Genomic DNA, 24,045 nt, shown 5'->3' with positions numbered 1-24,045 from the left:
AAATTGAGACTCCACCTTTGATCATCACCTTATTTTGGCTTCCAGGTCAGGTAAGTAAGCAGGGTCCATCTTGGTTGGGACCAGTGACGTGCAGTGAGGTTCATGGCTGGTGAGGCACGGACTCCTTCTGAGTCCATCCATCCATCCATCCATCCATTATCCTTTATTGGAGTCAAAATCACGAAATTCTATAAATATCCAACTCGCTATATCCTAACTACAGGGTCATGGGGGTCTGCTGGAGCCAATCCCGGCCAACACAGGGTGCAAGGCAGAAAACAAACCCACCACAGGGCACACACACACCCTCCACACTAAGGACAATTTAGGATCGCCAATGCACCTAACCTGCATGTCTTTGGACTATGGGAGGAAACCCATACAGACACGGGGAGAACATGCAAACTCCACGAAGGGAGGACCCCAGAAGATAACCCGGGTCTCCTTAATGCGAGGCAGCAGCGTACCCACTGCACCACCATGCCACCTCCTTCAGAGTCAGATTTTCAAAAATATGAACCTAAAAGAGTCGCTAATTCACTATTCAGTTGGCAGCCACCATGCACATCGACTACTGCTTGTGTTTCATATCTCATCAGCGTTCTTTACACACACACAGAGGTAAGGTTCATATTTGGTTAAGAAAGCACGTTACATTTATAGCGGCAAGAGAGAGCGCATTTGCTTCTCACCCTCCTTGTGTTCTAAATTTGCCGTTGCAAGTCCACAATTCACACTCATTCAATACAAACGAAAGTATAGAGTGGTGTGCAAAAAAAACGAAACTCAAGTTTGACCTTAATTGAAATATTTAGTTGTTTTTAAAAGCTTTTCACTCTGATACTTTAATCTATTTTAATACAGATTGTTCAACAAAAGGATAACAAGAAAAACAGATTTTATTTAGCTCCAGCATTGGTCTTCTCCTATTTATCACTTCCTGTTTTGACTGAAAGTCCAGTTTTGAGAAAAGTTTTAAGCTTAGATATATAATCTTCCGTTTTGGCAGTTTGTCGGAACAGAAAATAAAAACAGACGGACCGCTGCAGTGCACTTGACTTTCTGATCTCGCTAACTTATCGGCGCCTCTGCGTAGAAGAACAGCAGCAATGAACACCTGTTGGGCTCACATGCGCCCCCTTCAGTGCGGCACAGTACTGTGTGCCTCACCTTATGCCTTCTCACTGCAGTTTTGTGTCTAAATATGTCACACACATTCATTAAAGATTTTAGGCAGACTGTGGAAAGTCAGGGTGTATAATAAACGTGTCTGCAAACATTAGATTGGCGACATACAGAGAGACGGCAGCAGGCACGCGCCAATTACAGGCATCAACCCTGCAGTGTGTGGAAGAGTGCAGTCTGAGGTGAGGTGAGGCTCGTCGCTGCCGCACCTCTGGTTTTCCCCAGTATTTAAACCGGAAAAGCGTCAAATCAGCAATTTTGACTATAAAAACGATAACAATTATTGGAATACATACAGAAAACAAATTTATAGCACAGACCAGTGGACACATTTATTTGATGTTATCATTAATAGTTTTTTTTTATTTTTCAGGCAGAGCCTCACCTGCCTCCCCGACCGCACGTCTCTGGCCAGTGCATCACATGGTGAGAGATGTGGACCTACGGCCCTAAATAAAGGTGGTTCATACAGAGCAAGCCAAATGTATTCATGTTGACAACAAATTCTTTTTTTTTTCACTGTTATAAACTTCAGCCTGCGGTGGGTTGGTACCCTGCCCAGGATTGGATCCTGCCTTGTGCCCTGTGTTGGCTGGGATTGGCTCCAGCAGACCCCCGTGACCCTGTATTCGGATTCAGCGGGTTAGAAAATGGATGGATGGATAAACTTCAGCTCCACTGTGACCACCTTGAGCTCTTCAAACAAACATTGAGCATGAAAAAAACTAGGCCTCTAGATGGTCGGAGGTTCTGAGTACTGGAAGATCAAACTTATCTAATTTTGGCAACACGTGCTTTTGGCTTCAACATTATAAAATATAGCGTGACTCTGACCACGGGCAGCACGGTGGGGCAGTGGTAGCGCCGCTGCCTCGCAGTAAGAAGACTGGGGTTCGCTTCCCGGGTCCTCCCTGCGTGGAGTTTGCATGTTCTCCCCGTGTCTGCATGGGTTTCCTCCCACAGTCCAAAGACATGCAGGTTAGGTGCATTGGCGATTCTAAATTGTCCCTGGTGTATGCCCCGCGGTGGGCAGGCGCCCTGCCCGGGGTTTTTTTTCCTGCAATGCGCCCTGTGTTGGCTGGGATTGGCTCCAGGAGAACCTCATGACCCTGTAGTTAGGATATAGCAGGTTGGGGAATGAATGGATGAATGGACACTGACCACATCACTGATGGAACTCTGCTAGGTGGTGGTCTTCAAAGAAACAGAGATGGAAGGATGTAAATGACATTTTCGCATATGATAGATAGATAGATAGATAGATAGATAGATAGATAGATAGATAGATAGATAGATAGATAGATAGATAGATAGATAGATAGATAGATAGATAGATAGATAGATAGATAGATAGATAGATTATTAATTCGAAGGGGAAATTCACATACTCCAGCAGCAGCATACTGATAAAAAAATATTAAATTAAAGAGTGATAACAATGCAGTTAAAAACAGACAATAACTTTGTATAATGTTAACGTTTACCCCCCTGGTGGAATTGAAGAGTCACATAGTGTGGGGTCTCCTCAGTCTGTCAGTGGAGCAGGACGGTGACAGCAGTCTGTCTCTGATCCTGTTCAGTGGATGCAGTGGATTCTCCATGATCGGGCGTCTTGACTACTTGACATTGTTCCTGATTGTTACTGTGCATTTCTATATGTAAAAACAACGCTTAAAAACCAAGCTAAGCACATTTAGAAGTTTAGAAGGTAACGTGAGGCGCCTTTTGCATCAAGGAGCGACAAAAAGTTAGATATAAACCGCAGTAAAATCTCCGCCAGTTGATTACACACATAAGAATTCACACTTCCTTCTGGATTCCGAACACACAGGTAACAATCGCATACGTTTCTCCATTTTTGTCATTCCTGCATTTTGTATCCCACACTTGGCGCTTAATGTGTCTGATGATTTCTTTGTGTTTGTCATTCCTGCATTGTGTATCCCACGATTTAGATATCAGTCTTTCTATCAGTTTTGCAGGACTGCTCTGCAGGACTCACAGCATTACCTCCTCTACGGGTCCTTCAGTCCCTGGCATAATAAAAACTCTGGGCCTCTTTCACACTCCCTTACACTCCACCTCCTCTGCAGTGATGACGCTGAGATCTGTAATGAAACACTCAGAATAAAGAGTTTCTTCATTGTTAGAGGAGACCCTTCTCATATTTTGGACCGCAGGGCCTCAATCAAGCCAGGATTAGACGTCCCAAACACTCAGTCTCTCCTTGAGGTTTGTAAACACAATGTATTAATTTTGCAGACTGATCTTCCTATAGAAGCCTCTTTTCCTAAGCCTTCCCTGATCTCCATCCATTGACCACCTAAACTACGCAAATCTCATCTCAGTGATCAATTATTTTGTGTTTTACATTTGTAGTTAATTTAGAACACGTTGCACAGATCTGTTTTCGTTTTGACATTAAAGTCTTTGTCTCTTGATCAGCATCAGAAAAGACTAATTAAATCCATTGTGATTCAATGTTGTACAACAATAAAATGTGAAAAAGCCTATGGACAGAATACTTTTTATAGGCACTCTATTGTCAGGCAAGCTGTCCTCATGGGAAAGGAGTCGACTAACATTACAGGAAAGGATTTGGATGTGACACTGATACTAAAGCCAATTTCTGTGTGCGTTAGAATTGACAAAGTCAATCTGAAGGAGCAATGCGGCCTCCCCTGCCTGAGACAACAGTTACTCCGCCCCTTCTGCTTCTGACTCCCTACTTAAGCCACCTGACCCAGGAAGTCTTCATCATTCTGGACTGAAACTTTGAGAGAAATAAAAGTGTCTGAAGAGCAAACCATAACATCAGAATTGACGTATCATTTTTTTTCTATTCATGACAGCCAATCATACATGACATTAAACATGGTCACCAGATGTTTCTACTCTATCTAGATTATAGCGCTTTTCATATCTATCCATCTAGTATATAGTGCCTTTCATATCTATCTATCTATTATAATAATTATAATATAGTTCCTTTCACATATCTATCTATCTATCTATCTATTATATAGTGCCTTTCATATCTATCTATCTATCTATCTATTACAGGAGTGTCGAACTCCGGGCCTGGAGGGCCGCAGTGGCTGCAGGTTTTCATTCTAACCCTTTTCTTAATCAGTGACCAGTTTTTCACTGCTAATTAAATTATGTTTCCCTTCATTTAAATAGTCCTGTTTATAAGGATTCAGTCATCTAAATTGATACTTTTCTTCATTAAATGGCAGCCAAACAGGAATTAAATTTGAAACGAGCCGACAGATGACCAGCTAAATTGGGGCTTCAAACTCCAACCAATTTCACTCCAACCGATTTCTTAATGAGAAGCAGATTCTTTCTGTTAATTAAACTCATTATTTAATTCTATAGCTTGTTGCTGCTCTCATTCTGCCACAGCACACATTTCCAAAACTGCCGATTTACTGTTTTTTCTAAGAACATCATCAAAGTTTTGGTGACCTGAGAGATAAACCTTACTGAGGTTCTCTTCAGCTTCTCCTTTCTTTATTTTCAGGTAATGTGGTGAGCTGCTCATGTGGCGGGTTGTTTTTGGGTCTCACCATTATTTGGGCGCTAATTAAGGAAAAAGAAACAAAGGAGCCTGAATCAAATTAATTCAAATTAAGGCCAAAGAAGTTAATTAGCAGCAAAAATGGGTTACTAATTGAGAAGATGGTTAGAATGAAAACCTGTTGCCACTGCGGCCCTCCAGGACTGGACTTCGACACCTGTGATCTATTATATAGTGCCTTTAATATCTATCTATCTATCTAGTATATAGGGCCTTTCGTATCTATCTATCTTATAGTATTTTTCATATTTATCTATCAATAAATCTATCTGGTATATAGTGCCTTTCATATCTATCTATCTATCTAGTATATAGTGCCTTTCATATCTATCTATCTATCTAGTATATAGTGCCTTTCATATCTATCAATCTATCTAGTATATAGTGCCTTTCATATCTATCTATCTTATAGTGCCTTTCACATATCTATCTATCTATCTATCTAGTTTTGTTTCTAAAAGATAGTATGGTGATGAGCTCAGTTTAAGGTACTATATAAAGTAAATATAATTTGATTTGCCTCTTTTGCTAGTGTACATATTAATTGTTAGTTCTCATTTTATTGAGACTCTTAAGAAAGATCAGGTCTGAAGGGAGGACAGTAAGAATTTACAGCAGCTCATTTGGAAAGGAAACATATGGAGCCCATAAATACATCTCCGCTCCCATAGGCCAGGCTCACCGTGATATCGGCTTGCAGAGTTCCTGAGTTCGGGGTGATGCAGCAGCACTCCTTGCTCCTGGAGACACTGGCCAAGCACTGTCCCGTGCTGGAAGGTATCTCTTTGACACTATTTTGTGTTTAGCAAGCTCCTGGGTCCTAGGGTTAGCTGTCGAATTGCAGGCTGCACTTGAAACCTGGAAGAAAACAAATGGACATTGACAGTTAAAAAGACAGTTGCAAAAAACATAGATACAACATGGGGCATAAGGGAATATAGCATAACACAGAAGATAACATGATTTTACACACAGAAACATAATAAAACATTAATAGAAGACTATTAATAAAAATGATTACAAAAAGACATAAAATGTAATATAAACAGAAGTCAGACAAAAACCCCTGAAAGAAACCTAAAAGCTTTGTTCCAAAAGGCCAGAGGTTTACATGGATCCTCTCCTTTTAAGAACATGTATGTGCTGAGTGTGATCATGTGACACATACTGGACCACAACTCCCATACTGTTCTGCAAACTTTCATACCAGGGACCTCCAGACGGGATAATGCCACCCAACGTATAGGGGAACAATCTGCCCACTGCAGGCAGTCTGCCACTATCCAGCTAGGATGCCAGCTGTGGTGCACCCTCCATGTCTGCCTACTGGCAAAGAAGGAGGAAAATTGAGTCTCCACCTTTGATCAACACCTTATTTTGGCTTCAGGATCAGGTAAGCAAGCAGGATTCATCTTGGTCGGTACACCGGCCAGTGCATCACATACTGAGAAATGCGGAGATACGACCCTAAATTAAGGTGGGTCATACGGAGCAAGCTAAATGTTTCCGCATTGGGAACAAATTCTTTTGTTTTAACCGTTAAAACCTTCAGCTCCACAATGACCACATTGGTGATCGAACTTTCCTAAGTAGAGCTCTTCAAACAAACATTGAGCTAAGCATGAAAAAAACTAGGCCATAAGAAAACAAATGGAACGGTAACAAAATATACAGTAACTTATTCAGTTTACATAAAAACAACAAACTCCAAATGATTTTGAGCCAAATTACACTTAAAAAATGAGATAAGTACTACAAGCTGTAGATAGCAAAACCCTTTTGTTAGCAATCTTTTGTTAAATTCTTCCTGCCACCTATCTATCTATCTATGTGGTATTTTATTTTCATTCCACTTCAACAATTTGGATTATTTTGTTAAGTCCATTACATAAAATCCAAATGAAATCCATTTTAATTCCAGATTGTGATGCGATGAACCAGGACAAACACCGAGGGTAAGATAACTCATCAATATGTAGGAGTAGGCTGGAGCCTTCAACCAGAAACATGTAGCAACGCTACATAAATTTTCCTGCAATTCCCAGCAGCCCTGGCAGTATCACACTATTTGGGTTGCAGGGGTTGCTTGGGGAGAAGAAAAAATAAGCGGGCTCTTTAAAAAGCAGTCAAAAAGGCAAAGATGGGATGGGGATCAACAGTCTGTAGTTGTCTTTGTATATCACACATGCTGCTGGATAATAACTTCAACTACTGTCTGAGAGACGGAGTTCAGTCATCCGGAGGACAGACTTAGATGCTGCCTTTCGCGGAGCAAAGTACTGTTGGTAGCCGGAAGAAATAGAAAGTGTAGTTGTTTCCACTGTCTGTTTAAGTATTTACACTTCAAATAGTTAGAGAGTTCCTTAGAAATAGTGTACGTCAATCAAAGCAACACCACACACACGTATATGTACATCTATATCTGCATATTAAAGTTTGGATTTGAAATCTACTTTCCAAGTGTTTCAATCGACACTCTGATGAGAATGCCAACTATTCCTGCACAACCATCTATCTATCTATCTATTATATAGTGCCTTTCATATCTATCTATCTATCTATTATATAGTGCCTGTCACATCTATCTATTATATAGTGCCTTTCATATCTATCTATCTATGCCTTTCATATCTGTCTATCTATCTATTATATAGTGCCTGTCACATCTATCTATTATATAGTGCCTTTCATATCTATCTATCTATCTAGTGCCTGTCACATCTATCTATCTATTATATAGTGCCTTTCATATTTATCTATCTATCTATTATATAGTGCCTTTCATATCTGTCTATCTATCTATTATATAGTGCCTTTCATATCTATCTATCATATAGTGCCTCTCATATCTATCTATCTATCTATCATATAGTGCCTTTCATATCTGTCTATCTATCTGTCTATTTGACTTGACCCGGGTTCGCTTCCCGGGTCCTCCCTGCTTGGAGTTTGCATGTTCTCCCCGTGTCTGCGTGGGTTTCCTCCCACAGTCCAAAGACATGTTGGTTAGGTGGACTGGCGATTCTAAATTGGCTCTAGTGTGTGCTTGGTGTTTGTGTGTGTCCTGCAGTGGGCTGGCACCCTCCCCGGGATTGGTTCCTGCCTTGTGCCCTGTGTTGGCTGGGATTGGCTCCAGCAGACCCCCGTGACCCTGTGTTCGGATTCAGTGGGTTGGAAAATGGATGGATGGATGGACTATTTGACTTTTGCTGTTGAAAATTTTTGATCTTGATTTTTCTCTCTCTCTGTTGTTTTGGCTTTGACATTCATTCTTTTTGCTCTCCCGGTTTTGACCTTTTGCTGTTTAATTGTCTACCTCCCGGTTTACTCTAAAATCTTTAGCAGTTTGCCGCTGTAACAGAAATAACACATTTAAGCAGGTATCCTTCACTAGCAGAATGTGCTTGACAGAATTATAAGCCTGCGGTCATCCCGTACCGGCCTTATCACTTCCTCGGGTCGTCCCAGTGAGAAGAACAGCAGATTATCTCTTGTTCGGGGGCAGGCGAGCTGTTCCAGTCTTGGTGAACCTCTTGCTCTTATTGCTGCTGGAGTGACGTAGGTTTCCACCTGGAAAAGAAAGACTGTTCATTGCAAGTGTTGTACATGGTGTGTGGATATAATAACTTACATTGGACAAGAAATACCTAAGGTGTCTTTAAATACTAGAAACAGAATTGTTATCAATATTATTAATAGTGGGAATGATACTGACAGTAAAACGGTCCTGTCACTTTTTAACTCAGTGAGTCTAAATATTACTTTTAATGAACCAATACACAACAAATTCATTGTCCTTGATGCCATCTGTTACCAAATGTATATTACAACACTGTCTTAAACCTTTTTTCCCAGCTAAAAGTATAGGAAAATATATCCAAATATATAAAACAACAAGTGTATGCCTGCCTGTCTCTCTAACTGTCTGTCCATTGTGGTCTGAGTACTATCTCTATACTGTTATATCCACTATGCCCTGCAGTTTCAGGAAACACCCACGTCATGTGAAGCAGCAGGCTGCCAGTGACTGCAAATGTTTTGCCATGACTTTCCCGACACTACTTGGCATAGAGGTTCTTTTGAACAACTATCTTTAGACTGGGGTTAGCTGTAAATGGGCAACACGGAGGTGTGGGATTGTCAGTAGCAGTATGACATCATTGAAACTTGGCAGGTTGGAAACTACTGAACAGGTGTCAGTTTCACTGTCCGTGTCATCGTCTGATGGCCAATTCACATTGTCTTCATTATCACTCGATTCAAGAAATGGTTCAATTTCGGTTTGTCCTAAAACTGGCATTAAGACTTTTCATTTAACGTTGTGTTTGTAGCGGAGGCGAGCAACATTCACGTCATCCAAAGATGGTGATTTGTTTATTTTATTATGTGGACCCCATGAACGGTGTGACGCGGACCCAGCCTTGACCTGGAATACATACACTCATATACAGATACACTGATAAGTGGCTCAATGAATTAAACAATACCACATGATAACGTGTACGCAAAACCCCTCACCGGTTCCCCAACAGTGATAATTATTTACATACACTGCATACATGAAACTGAACTAAACAACATACACTACTCAATAAACACTTAACACTAATAATAAAGTCCAACACAGTCCAGTACAGCAAAAAGCAGATGATGGTGGAGTGTGGAATGAAAAGTCCTATAATCAGCCCTCTGAAGGTAAGGTAAAGTTTTGTCCTACTAGGTTCCCAGTGCAGCTTGTAGACTTAGTGTGTTTCCCAGATGAAGTCAAAGCCAACCAAGATGAAACCACACAGACACGCAGGCACTGGACAGCACATACATCTAGATGAAACTCTAATCTACTGTAGTTGAAATGGAGAAACAACTAAAGGACTTCTTCTGGTTGTGCAGGAATAGTTGGCATTCGCAGCAGTGTCTCAATTAAAACACTTGGAAAGTAGATTTCAAATGCAAACTTTAATATGCAGATATAAATGTACATTTAAGTGTGTGTGGTGTTGCTTTGTTTGATGTACACTATTTCTAAGGAACTCTCTAACTATTTGAAGTGTAAATACTTAAACAGTGGAAACAACCACACTTTCTATTTCTTCGTGCTACCAACAGTACTTCGCTTTGCTAAAGGCAGCATCTAAGTCTGTCCTCTGAATGACTGAACTCCGCTTCTCAGACAGTAGTTGAAGTTATAATCCAACAGCATATGTGAAATGTCGAGACAATTATAGACTGTTGATTCCCATCCCATCTTAGCCTTTCTGACTCCTTTTTAAAGAGCCCGCTTATTTATTCTTCTCCCCAAGCAACCCCTGCACCCCTTGAATCTGCCCAAATAGTATAATACTGCCAGGGCTGCTGGGAATTGTAGGAAAATGTATGTAGCGTCACTACATGTTTTTGGTTGAATGCTCCGGCCCACTCATACATGTTGATGAGTTATCTTAGAGTGACACAACACACACAGTGCCTTGCAGATAGAATTCATATCCCCCGCATGTTTGTCCTGGTTCATCGCATTACAATCTGGAATTAAAATGGATTTTCATTTGGATTGTATGTAATGGACTTAACAAAACAATCCAAATTGTTGAAGTGGAATGAAAATAAAATGATGGATGGATGGATAGATAGATAGATAGATAGATAGATAGATAGATAGATAGATAGATAGATAGATAGATAGATAGATATGTAAGGCACTATATGATAGATAGATAGATAGATAGATAGATAGATAGATAGATAGATAGATAGATAGATAGATAGATAGATAGATAGATAGATATGTAAGGCACTATAGAATAGATAGATAGATACTTTATTAATCCTAAGCGCCTTGATGTGTGCAGTACAAGTCACAGGAGGTTCTGCGCAAGCTTGATAACACACTGGTGAGGCCTCATCTGAAGTACTGGGTGCAGTTTGGGTCTCCAGGCTACAAAAAGGACATAACAGCACAAGAGAAGGTCCAGAGAAGAGCAACCAGGCTGATTCAGGGGCTACAGGGGTTGAGTTATGAGGAAAGATTAAAAGAACTGAGCCTTAAGAAGACCAAGAGGAGACCTGACTGGAGTGTTTAAAATTATGAAGGGAATTAGTGCAGTGGATCGAGACGGTGACTTTAAAATGAGTTCATTAAGAACATGGGGACACAGTTAGAGACTTGTTATAGGTAAATTTCACAGAAACATTAGGACGTTTTTCTTTACACAACGAACGATAAACACTTGGCATAAGCAACCAAGTAGTGAGGTAGACAGTAAGGCTTTAGGGATAGATAGATAGATAGATAGATAGATAGATAGATAGATAGATAGATAGATAGATAGATAGATAGATAGATAGATAGATAGATAGATAGATAGATAGATAGATAGATAGATAGATAGATAGATAGATACCATCACAGGAAACACCATGTGAGGTGCAAAGCCAATACTTCCCAGCACCCCGAGAACACCATTCCCACCGTGAAGCATGCTGGTGGCAGCATCATGCTGAAAAACCAGTCAGGATTGAAGGAAAGATGGATGGCAGTAAATAAAGAGCAAAATCTGTTTGAGTCATCCAGAGATTTGTCCAGCAGGACAACGATTGACCCTAAACATCCTGCTAAAGTGACACTTGAGGGTTTTAAAGGGAAACATTGAAATATCTTAGAATGGCTGAATCAAAGCCCAAACCTCAATCCAATGGAGGATCTGTGGCATGACGTGAAGGTTGCTGGACACCAACGCAATCCGTCAAACTTGAAGGAATTGGAGCAGTTTGGCCTTGAGGAATGGGTGGAAATCCCATTGGCAATGTGTGCCAAGCCATTAGAGACATTTAACAAGAAACTGGAATCGTAGCAAAAGTGGGTTCTACAGAGCATCGACTTTAGGGGTGTTTTGTTTGATTCATCACTTAACTTTGAGCTACACATTAGGTCTCTGTCCAAAATGTCATTCTGTCATCTCCGTAATATTGCTTGACATTTTTGTCTTTTAATGATGCTCAAACTCTGGTTCTTTGTTTCATAATGTCTCATATTCTTCTTCTTCTTTTGACTGCTCCTGTTAGGAGTTACCACAGCAAATCATCTTCTTCCACATCTTTCTGAACTCTGCATCTTGTTCTGTTACACCCATCACCTGCATGTCCCCTCTCACCATATCCATAAACATTCTCTTAGGCCTTCCTGTTTTTCTCTTGCCTGGCAGCTCTATCCTTAGCATCTCGCCTCTCTGACTTTGACTCCCAACCGTCCAACTTAAGCTGACCCTCTAATGTCCTCATTTCTAATCCTTTCCATCCTCGTCACTCCCGATGCAAATCTTAGCATCTTTAGCTCTGCCACCTCCAGCTCTGTCTCCTGTGCCACCGTCTCCAGCCCATATAACATAGCTGGTCTCACTACCGTCCTGTAGACCTTCCCTTTCACTCTTGCTGATACCCGTCTGTCACTAATCACTCCTGACACTCTTCTCCACCCATTCCACCCTGCCTGCACTCTCTTCTTCACTTCTCTTCCACAATCCCCATTACTCTGTACTGTTGATCCCAAGTGTTTAAACTCGTCCACCTTTGCCAACTTTACTCCCTCCATCCTCACCATTCCACTGACCTCCCTCTCATTCACACACATGTCTTCTGTCTTGGTGGTCCTACTGATCTTCATTCCTCTCTTCTCTAGAGCATATCTCCACCTCTCCAGGGTCTCAACCTGCTCCCTACTCTCTCTACCAATCACAATGTCATCAGCAAACATCACAGTTCACGGGGACTGTCAAACTACTGTAATTCCCTCTTCATCGGCCTCCCAGAAAAATCTTTACAGAGGCTACAGTACATTTAGAACTTTGCAGCAACACAAAGCGTTTCTGCTCACATCTCCCCTGTTCTCTCCCAACTTCACTGGTTACCATTTCCATCAAGGACTAAATTTAAGATTCAGCTTCTCCCTTTCAAAGCCTTACATAACCTTTGACCCTGCATACCATACTAAGCTCCATACACTCCTTGTTGCTCTCTCAAGTTCTCACGTGGTAATCTTCTTAAAGTCCCATGCACCGGACTCTCCACCCTGGCCCTTTATGGCCCCTCAACTCTGGAACTCTCTTCCTCAAGTCTCTCAGAGCTTGCTCCTCTTTCTCCACCTTTAAATCTGAACTAAAAACTTTCCTCTTCAACAAACTTTTGTCTTCTATTTGATCTCATTTTTTTTCCTCCCTATCTATATGTAAAGCATACTAGGGTTTGTGAAAGGCGCTCTATAAAATGCAACTGATTATTATTTTTTATTATTACCTCACGATCAATCCTGTAGTCTGGGTGAATTTTCTTCGGGTAGGCGAGAGACTGCACACGTGCTGAAGGGTGACAGGTGAGTGTCTCTCGATTGACTTGGTTTATGGGTGTGCTACATCCGCATCCGTGGACATAAGAAGGTCTGCAATCAAAGTGCACAAAGTCAAGTTACGTCACAGTGGACATACCTGCAGTATCAATCGGTTACTTTATCAGTCTTGCCTTTATACTAACTCAAGGTGAGACAGTCATCTTTTTTTTTAATGTAGAGGACATCAATAGTAAGTTAAGTAGGCATCAAACAAAATAGATTAACTCTACATAGCCAGCCATAACAAGTTTCGTTATCAGCAAAGACTGTCTTCTAATTTGGAAACTGGTGGGAATGATACCCTGCAGATATGTCGGCCCTCCCGAACCATGACTGATGATCCCTTCTCTGGGTGATCCCGAGTAAGTCATTAAATATGCTGGTGCTCTCGTTGTCAACAAGAGTGAACTGCTATCCTATAGTATTGCTTTGTCTTGGTAGAGTAATATATTAATCTGCTTTCCCCTTTTGCATTATTAATACATAGCCCTTGCTAGAATGCCTCAGATCTCACAGACTTACCACTGTTTAAAAGGTATTGTACCATAAAACTTCTCCCCACCATCCTTTCTACATTTATAACCTCAGGCAATTAGGTGTAGTAAAAGACAAGCAGGAGTTAAGTTACACTTTAAATAATGCATTATGGATGATATCCGTAAATAATAACAATAAGCAAAGTACATTTAAATATTGGCAACCACACAACCTGATAAATGCTGATGTGTAGTTTCAGGTGGCACTTTTTAGTTACTTAACCCTTAAACCTCCGGAACCAGCTATAGTCGGTTCCCAATGCAATTTGCTAGCACGCCGGAGCAGATCTGTCCATGCCGTACATTCGTTGAGCAGCCAGCTCATGACCACTGCCAGCCCCGGCAGAACTGCAGCCTCACTGTCCCTGGGATTCAGCCACTATACTAGAATAGCCTGCAAGTGTCTGCACTGGCCTCTGTGTGTTTGTGTGCAGCCAGTTCAAGCGCAGTTTTACTGAATTTCATCAATGGCATCAGTTGCATCTTGTACATATAATAATTGATTGTTGCAGTAGTTTTTATTTTATACTTTTTTACAGTTCATTTGCAGTGTGTAAAATGATCAGTGTTGCAGTAATTGTGATGCTATTTGAATGAAAAAAAAAATACGTGTTCCATTAAAATTTCACATTTTCTTTGTGAATTGTGACGTTTACTTAAAAAGTGCAGCAAAAAAGCATTTGGTGTTGTCACACACGTGCGTGTAGGAGGCAGCTGAAGGGCTTAAGTAATGGTAATACCTTATCCGACCAGGGGGCGGAGGGGTGAACTAACTGTCTTTCTCAGTTCCCTGCAGACCATTCCCGAGAAATCCTGCCAGGTTCCGTCTCCCTCGATGACGTCACTTCTGGGTCTGGCCCCTTTGATGACGTCACTTCCAGGTGTGGGCCCCCCTCAATGACGTCACGTCCGGGTCTGGGCCCCTCGATGACGTCACTTCCTATATAGGCCTTTAAAGCCGCCATCTTACCATCAAGAAATCCGTTCCGTTTTGGACTCAGTATTGCGAACATCGCTGTCAATTTAAAAAACCTTTTGCAGCCGGGGATATTATACGGGTGGCTGTCCCAAACCTTTTTATGATGTTTTTATAATGGTGTCCAGGGGTGCATTAACCCCCAAGTATGTGGCGGTTTAAGGTTTAAAATGGCTCTAGTTATGTCCTCATTTTTAGTCAGCTTTCTTCAGAGCAGGCCACATGCCTGTCCCAATATGGCCACCGAGCTGTGCTCTTCATTGTGTTGTCCTTTTCATTTCATGGTTTGTGAGATGCTCCTTTATCAGTTAGTGAGAGAGAGAGGGAGGGGTAAAGAAAGCAAATTTATAGATTCTCTGTCCAAACCTTACAGCCAATAGGGTGTCAAGGTACTTAAAGGCTTCTGATACAAGCCAATTCCAAACAGCCATACTTCAGGCCAATGGGGCACCTGCCCTCAAAACCATTTGCTCAGCTAATGTTTGCCAGCTCGGCAGATTGGCTTTCCTGTGGGGGTTGATTGAGAGAGTCCTGCAGAAAAACATTTGCTAAACCTGTTTGAGGCTCTTACCTCAGCCCCGTCATAGAATGGCACAGACTCATTTCTTAAAAGGGGAAAGAGGCAGGCCCGCCGCCAGGGTGTGACAAACAGGACTCTGGTCCGGGAACCTAACGGAAGGGGGCCCCTTCACGCTTGATTTTTTTTATGCTGATGTTGTGCGCATAGATATAGAGTCGGACAATTATTCAAGTTACATGTAATAGAAAAGTTAAATCATTTAGCTTACAACAATACAAGTGAGTGTTTTAATAGCCGCAAACGCTCCACGCAAGTAGATATCGTGCTCGTGTCGTGTGAAGCACGCTTGTCAAAGGGGGCCGGCAGCGGTACGCTTCTCAAAGACAAAGGAGAGCCGACGCCGACGTCCTTGAGCTTGACGTTGAGTAGTACGTTTGTTGTACAGGATACGTGGATAATGGATTGACTTCGCCGCTGTAATTGAACACTTCAGTTTCACACACACAGGCGCTGTTCTGTCTCAGACAACAGCGATATTCTTGTGCACTATCGTGGATGTTGACGTGTATGGTGTAGCAGAAGTCCGTCTCCGTAGTTTGATAATTCATTCACTTGGGTGTTTATTGTTGGTTTTAAAGCAGTGACGAGTGTGCGTTGGTTTTGTGTGTATATCACTAAAGATTCTGAATCACCCGGATTTTTTGAAAACTTTGAAGTCTGATACAGCGCCATACTGATTGTATACCATGTAGGTCAGGGGATCCCAAACTTTTCAGCTCACGACCCCCAAAATAACCGTGCCAGTGACTCGTGACCCCACTATCCTCGGAAGTGGTTAAAATATACAAATGTTGCGCGCAACGGTGCACATGCGCCAATAGGCCTATCCAAACATGAGCACGACAACACAAAAGAACACAATGGTCTAACAACCATATAATTTTTTTTAATAGTAATTTACTCATTTGTTTAATTTCAACAAATGCCGGAAAAAATCTACTGGCTTAGTAGCTTAGTTTTCAAGTGTCGTAGCATTTTTACAGGCTCTAGGCTTTCATGTGCAAGCACCTCAGTGCACACCACACATTGAGGATGCTGTACGTTATTGACGATGATGCATGTGAATCCATACTGGATAAATTCCTCTCAATAATTTCGACTCTTGGAGAAAGGCTGAGCCGACTGTTTATGGATGTCGTCTTTATGCACACTCCGGTGTCTTTCCGTACCCGAGGACGATGGGCTTTCTGACGGTGGTGCTTCTCCGCTTTCCTCTGCTGGCCTATCTGCGTTGCCATTGGTCGATATTAACCAACGTTTCATTTCAACAAAAATAATATCCTACATAAAAACATAAAGCGATGAAAATTACCTACACGTTACGTGCACATGTCGGAATGTTTAACATGGTGCTGTAAATTGATCTGCTGCAACTGACGCCATTGATGTGTCGTTAAACTGTCGTAATCACCTCAGGGGTCCCGATCGAACGGAAAGAAATTTGAAAGGCTGATGGCTTTTTAATTTGCATGTTTTCTTTAAATGTAACTATTAACTACTAGTTTTTATCTTTTGTTAGTTATGGATAAAATGTTATTTCAAAAAAATTTAATTAATTCATTTCTAAAAAGTTTTAAAAAAGTATTTGATTTCTTGGAAATCATCTCGCGAATGTCTCACGACCCCTACTTTGGGAACCACTGATGTAGATGACCCTAACCGTTAGTATATATTAAAATGTTCAGATGTTACTCCTATTCATTGCATTGGTATAACTGTACCGTTACACGTTAGATAATACACAGGCCTATCTCAATAATGTATTGTTTCAATTCCGCTACGAGCTTCCGTTAGCACTGACTTTCCTTCTCGCAGTCAAACTTTGATGTGCGGGAAGGCTTAACTCATCAAGTATTGTATTCATAAATGCAGCATTGTCGCTGTCGGATAAACTACATTTCGATCATTTTGTATACGCATTTGAAGGTCTTGGCATGTGGGGACCCGGGGGAAGGCAGAGGTGCCCACACATACCCAGTTGTCTGGGGCCCAAGTATTTCTGGCAGTGGGCCTGAAAGGGGTTCTTAAACCATCAAGCCATTGCTGTTCTTATCAATAATGTAACACTAATAATCCATCGCTTCATCTAAGTTACAAATAAAAACATACCAAATATTTATCAACTTACATGCAAAATTTCACACCACAACAAGCTTGAACTTGAACTGTCCTGAACTGTTCCTTCAACACCATCCAGCCCTCGCTGTTAAGGGGTCAGCTCAGAGATATGCAGGTGAAGAGCCTGTGGTGTCCTGCATAACAGACTATCGGTCAGACAGACAGCGGATTGTGAGGCTCAAGGACTTTTGAGCAACGCTGGAGCACCACAAAGACCAGGCCTGTCTGCTTTTCTCTTCACCTCAAACTATAAATATGACACACGCCATTCTCACACTCTGCCTCATCCTCACAGCGGCTTTGTCCAGGTGAGAGTAAGCCTTGTGGAGAAGAGAGATAATCGCATCCTCCACTCCAATCTATTGTCCGATAGGCAAACTGCAGTGGGGCCAGGTGGTCTACCACAAGAGGACTCCTATAGTCCCAGGACCAGCCTCTCCAAGGTCTTCATGATGTGAGACGTCAGTGCCACTGGTCTGTAGGCGAAGAGGCGCCTGCCTTCTTTGGAACAGGAACAAAGCAGGGTGTTTTCCACAGCAGTGGCACCTTCTGGAGCTTTAGGGACAAACTGAACAGGTGACAGAGGACACCACAGAGTTGGTCAGCACAGACCTTAAGAACTCAAGGAATGACTCTATCTGGTCTCACGACTTTTCCTGTGTGCAGCTTCTTCAGTTGTCTTCTTACATGGTCTTGGGTTATGGACAGCTGACACTGATGGTCAGAGGTGGACTCGTCAATGGCCATTCCAGTGCCATTTTTTTTTTTTTTGTGGATATCACCTTATTCTGACAACAGTGTTGATGGATGCTGTAAGAGCCATTTTCCCAGTTCTATAAGATTCATGAATATTTTACTAGATGATAATGCATAAAATATGGGAGGTTCCTATAACCCCTTTGAATAGAATTGTGTTGGGATTTTCCTGCCATTTCTAACAGTTTTGACTAAAACAATAATCTTCAGTTAGTGACAGCTTTGCCTTGAGTAAGGAATGGAAGGCGTATGGTTTTAAACCGTGCCTGGGCACATATCTATGTGCCAATCAGCTTACGGGCCTTTTGAGTGTGTGAAGTAAATATGTAAGAAAATAGCACTTAATTCACGTGCTGTGCCGTTTGCTTAAAGCTTACAGAAGAAGAAGCTAAGAATCTTTAAGTATAAAAGAATTTAAGAATCTTTAAATAGAAAAGAAGAAGTAAAGAACTTTTAAGTACAGAAATAACTAAAGTTTCTCAAGAAAAGCTAAATTTAGAGAAGATACATTTTTCCTATTTTTCTGCCTTTATTCTACGTGTGTAACTATTTTTTCTTTTATTCTTGTGTGGATTATTTGCTTTTAACTTTCACTAAATATTTTCAAAAAGAACTTTTGGGCTGTGAGATTTCTTTAGACACGCGTTTTACCCGTGCTTGACCATACCTTATTTCGGCAGCTACAGATGCCTTGGCCAGAACTCTCCCGGTTTGCGGCGACTATTGTGATCGTGCCCTGTCGGGAGGCCTGGAAGAGCAGGGGACCGAGAAAAGGGCAAGCCATTCCATGGGACGTGAAAGGACAGCCACCCAGGGATGCATCGGGTGCCACGGGCATGTGGCTTTGAAGTTCAAGCCTGTTGGGGTCCATGACCACCACCAGGGGGACGCCTGGACAATTCCGGAGCCGTGGTCGGCAGCACATCTGCCTCACCCGGGAGTGTTACCAGAAGAGGAGCCGGATTCCAACGCAGGACTTCCGCCACATCCGGCACTTGATTGAGGAACACCTGGAGTACTTCCGGGTGAGGTATAAAAGAGGCCGCCTCACTCCACTCGGGGAGCCGGTGTCGGGTGGAAGAGGACGGAGCTTGCAGGAGAGGAGTGGAGGCGGTGAAGAGAGAGAACAGAAAGACGGAAAGATAAGGACTGGGTTATTGAGGAGATCTGTGTTGGTGTTGTGTGCGCAGAAAAGAAAATACAGCGAATGTTTGGGGACATTCTGAGTCCGACTGTCTGTGTCTGGGGGCATCCTTCCACACTATATAAATGTCAGCATAAGACAGGATATAAAGTGGTGTGAAAAACTATTTGCCCCCTTCCTGATTTCTTATTCTTTTGCATGTTTGTCACACAAAATGTTTCTGATCATCAAACACATTTAACCATTAGTCAAATATAACACAAGTAAACACAAAATGCAGTTTTTAAATGATGGTTTTTATTATTTAGGGAGAAACCTACATGGCCCTGTGTGAAAAAGTAATTGCCCCCTTGTTAAAAAATAACCTAACTGTGGTGTATCACACCTGAGTTCAATTTCCGTAGCCCCCCCCAGGCCTGATTACTGCCACACCTGTTTCAATCAAGAAATCACTTAAATAGGAGCTGCCTGACACAGAGAAGTAGACCAAAAGCACCTCAAAAGCTAGACATCATGCCAAGATCCAAAGAAATTCAGGAACAAATGAGAACAGAAGTAATTGAGATCTGTCAGTCTGGTAAAGGTTATAAAGCCATTTCTAAAGCTTTGGGACTCCAGCGAACCACAGTGAGAGCCATTATCCACAAATGGCAAAAACATGGAACAGTGGTGAACCTTCCCAGGAGTGGCCGGCCGACCAAAATTACCCCAAGAGCGCAGAGACGACTCATCCGAGAGGTCACAAAAGACCCCAGGACAACGTCTAAAGAACTGCAGGCCTCACTTGCCTCAATTAAGGTCAGTGTTCACGACTCCACCATAAGAAAGAGACTGGGCAAAAACGGCCTGCATGGCAGATTTCCAAGACGCAAACCACTGTTAAGCAAAAGAACATTAGGGCTCGTCTCAATTTTGCTAAGAAACATCTCAATGATTGCCAAGACTTTTGGGAAAATACCTTGTGGACTGATGAGACAAAAGTTGAACTTTTGGAAGGCAAATGTCCCGTTACATCTGGCGTAAAAGGAACACAGCATTTCAGAAAAGAACATCATACCAACAGTAAAATATGGTGGTGGTAGTGTGATGGTCTGGGGTTGTTTTGCTGCTTCAGGACCTGGAAGGCTTGCTGTGATAGATGGAACCATGAATTCTACTGTCTACCAAAAAATCCTGAAGGAGAATGTCCGGCCATCTGTTCGTCAACTCAAGCTAAAGCGATCTTGGGTGCTGCAACAGGACAATGACCCAAAACACACCAGCAAATCCACCTCTGAATGGCTGAAGAAAAACAAAATGAAGACTTTGGAGTGGCCTAGTCAAAGTCCTGACCTGAATCCAATTGAGATGCTATGGCATGACCTTAAAAAGGCGGTTCATGCTAGAAAACCCTCAAATAAAGCTGAATTACAACAATTCTGCAAAGATGAGTGGGCCAAAATTCCTCCAGAGCGCTGGAAAAGACTCATTGCAAGTTATCGCAAACGCTTGATTGCAGTTATTGCTGCTAAGGGTGGCCCAAGCAGTTATTAGGTTCAGGGGGCAATTACTTTTTCACACAGGGCCATGGATTTTTTTTCTCCCTAAATAATAAAAACCATCATTTAAAAACTGCATTTTGTGTTTACTTGTGTTATATTTGACTAATGGTTAAATGTGTTTGATGATCAGAAACATTTTGTGTGACAAACATGCAAAAGAATAAGAAATCAGGAAGGGGGCAAATAGTTTTTCACACCACTGTACCTTGTTAAAATTCTGTTCTGTTTTCCTGGTTTAAGACTTGTGTTTCTGACTCTCGAGTTCAGTTCTTGTTCTGATCAGAGATTGGTTTGTTTCCCGGATTTCGAGCATTGCGCTTCTCTGGTTACGGCTTTCCTCCTGGTCTTTTACAAAAAAGAAAAAAGACCCTCGCTAGAAGACTCCTAATGATGAGTGTCTAAAATGGTCACTAAAACGGACCAAAAAAATCAAACAATTAATTAAGTAAACAGTACTAGGGTGTTGTACCGTGTTAGCCATTATGGATGCAATGCAAAGTGAAGCAAAATGACCCCTTTTATGGGCTAACTAAAAAGATTACAATATGCAGGCTTTTGAGGCAACTCAGGCCCCTTCTTCTGTCAAGAAAGCCTGCGCATTGTAATCCAGCGTTTCTCAACCTTTAAGTATTTGCGACCTGAGTTTTCATATTAGTTTTAATCGAACCCCCCAACGTTTTTTTGAAACCCTATTAAAATTTATTCCTATATTTTTTGCTACCGATACACCGCTACCAGTTTAAAATGTCCCTACGAATACCGAAATTATGCCACATATGGCAACACTGCCCACCACTTCTTATTTCTCGCACCTTTCACGGAAAGTTTCAATCTTTGCCAAATTTACTAGAGATCCACCAGCTAGTATACTGTAAATGTGAACTTCGTCCCGCCGAGGCCATATTTCAGTCTGGTTGTTTGACTTAAGTACTCGATAGTGTTCATAGAAACTCGAATATACGTTGTAAAAACCAAACATTTTTAAGCTCACCACAATGGATACTTTTTTAATTGGGCGCAAACGAGCATCAACAAGCGTGGAGAAGAGCGTCGTTCCGAAGGTTAAATCAAGAAAATATTCTGAAGAGTATTTCAATTTTGGATTCACGAGAACCGAAGTAGCCGGCGAGGAGAGGCCCCTTTGTGTTATTTGTTCAATAGATGTATTTTTCATATTTCCGATTCTTTTCTTTTTTTCACATCTTCACGCCCCCCTTTTTTGTTACTTCGCCCCACAGGTTGAGAACCGCCGTCTATTCAGTTAGCCCATTAAAGGGGTAATTTTGCTTGATTTCTCACTAAAGTAAACAGTTAAATGAAAAATAAATGTCAGAATTAAATTCTGTAACATTTAATAAAAATGACATATTCTATCACAATAAACATTTTTAAGTTAAAGAGAAAGAGAAAAGCAGTGAATGGAGTGCTACCTGGCTTCTTCAAATTCCATGGAGAGCCTTTTTGGCCTGGCTAACTGCTCCAGCCTCTCGCTCGGTGATCCGTGTAAGGCAGCCAGTTGAATTCTTCCAATCGAGGACTCGCGGCCACAGCTGAAGATAAAACTTTCCCTATAAAGACAGAAAGCGGCACAGTCTCTGTTAATGAAGGAGTGGAGTGACATAAATGGATTAGAAGCTGGAAGCCGACACGCACGTGCTGCAGGGCTTCTGCTGATGGCAGTTAACCCACCAAAGCAGGGGATGGCGCTGTGCACTAATGCCTTCTCTCTTGTTCCCGCTGCAGAACAGATGATTGACAGCCATTCCACCACTGACGTCACTTCCATTGTCTGGCTCTCGTTGCCCCGCCCCCTTCCTGTCTGGATCCCATATGACTGTAAGGTTGGCCATGTTTGAGTTAGTTCTGTATTGGATTTCCATCTGAGAAAGCCTGATTGCTATCTTTATAAAAAAAATAAAAATCTTTTTCGATTTATTTAAAGTGAATTTAAAGGTATTGTGTGCCCCCATCGGTCTGAAGTATGGCTGTTTGGGATTGGTTTGAATCAGAGACCATTCTGTATTGCGACGCTCTATCGGTGTAAGGATTTAGACAAAGAATCTATAAGTTCAGTTGCTTTGTCCCTCCCACTCTCTCTCTCTCACACCATCATGATGAAGGAGCACCTCACACACCATGGGCTGAAAAGAAGGCCACACTGAGAAGCACAGCTCAGCAGCCATTTTGAGACAGGCATGCGGACAATCCTGAAGAAAGCTAGAAAATGATGACTTAACATTTAAAGTAACTAACAAGTCTGAACCTCCGCATCAGCATTTATCAGGTTGTATGGTTGCCAATTTTCATTTGTACTGTACTTTACTTATTGTTATTATTTTATTAATATTATCTATAATACATTGGGATTAATAAAGTATCTATCTATCTATCTATCTATTCTATAGTGCCTTATCTATCTATCTATCGTATATAGTGTCTTTCAAATCTATCTATCTATCTATTCTATAGTGCCTTATCTATCTATCTATCTATCGTATATAGTGTCTTTCAAATCTATCTATCTATCTATCTATAATACATTATTTAAAGTTGTAACTTAACTCGAGGGGATCCCAGCCATGATATCCATGATATATATATACAGTATATTTACAGGGAAAACTTGGGAGTTGGTGGCAGGATTGGCACTCCAGCCACTGTGAAAAAGCCTCACACTGTTCCATTCCATTCGAACGAGTTTGGTGCTGAAGCGTCACCCGTTGCACGGCTGCACTCGGGTCCTGAGGTGGTGGGTGTGACTGTCATCAGTGCTCCCAACCCCTCTCTCTCTCTCTTTTCCAGAGTGACTTCTGTCACCAGGAAACATTAAAACAGTTCACAGGAAATTTTTACAGGCATGTCAAGTGATTTCCTCGGGGTCACACGGTGAGTCAGTCAGCCACTTTCTGATGAAAAGTCCAGGGTAAAGCAATGCCAGATTTCCACTGTACTGCAGACAAAGATATTGTGCTTATCATCCTCATGTTGACCTTGTCTCTGCGGCTGCCAAAGGCATTTTTAGAGAATGAGCCTCCTGCACTTAAGTACAGTTTAAGTCATATGCCACAGGCCTGCGATAAAATGTCTGTTAAAACGGTCATTACAAAGAAGTATAAATAGCTCCTGGCCGAGGGTTTAATCAGTTGGGATGTGTTGCTCTTCGGACTCATTTGTTTAATAACATGTTGTAATGAAGTAATCAGCGCTGCCCTCTTGTGGTCAAGAGACTTCACATTTGACAAGAGTGGT

At 41.7% G+C, this 24,045-nt stretch overlaps 1 protein-coding gene across 1 annotated transcript in view; it reads right to left on the bottom strand.

Moving 5' to 3' along the window:
* Window positions 1-3,218: 3,218 nt before the first annotated feature.
* Window positions 3,219-24,045, bottom strand: part of LOC120532109 (testicular haploid expressed gene protein-like) — a 36,562-nt gene continuing 15,735 nt past the window's right edge. The window contains exons 5-9 of the mRNA XM_039758005.1: window positions 22,227-22,364; window positions 13,055-13,196; window positions 8,207-8,338; window positions 5,451-5,626; window positions 3,219-3,293 (exon numbers count right to left, since the gene is read on the bottom strand). Of these exons, the coding sequence (XP_039613939.1) occupies window positions 3,257-3,293; window positions 5,451-5,626; window positions 8,207-8,338; window positions 13,055-13,196; window positions 22,227-22,364 (625 nt within the window). The 3' untranslated portion in view covers window positions 3,219-3,256. The remainder of the gene's footprint in view (window positions 3,294-5,450; window positions 5,627-8,206; window positions 8,339-13,054; window positions 13,197-22,226; window positions 22,365-24,045) is intronic.

Source organism: Polypterus senegalus, chromosome 7 (assembly GCF_016835505.1).
Source record: "Polypterus senegalus isolate Bchr_013 chromosome 7, ASM1683550v1, whole genome shotgun sequence".
In the NCBI taxonomy this organism is placed as follows: Eukaryota; Metazoa; Chordata; class Cladistia; order Polypteriformes; family Polypteridae; genus Polypterus; species Polypterus senegalus.
Note: the sequence above shows the minus strand (reverse complement) of the source record. Positions and strands in the feature narration are given on the sequence as shown.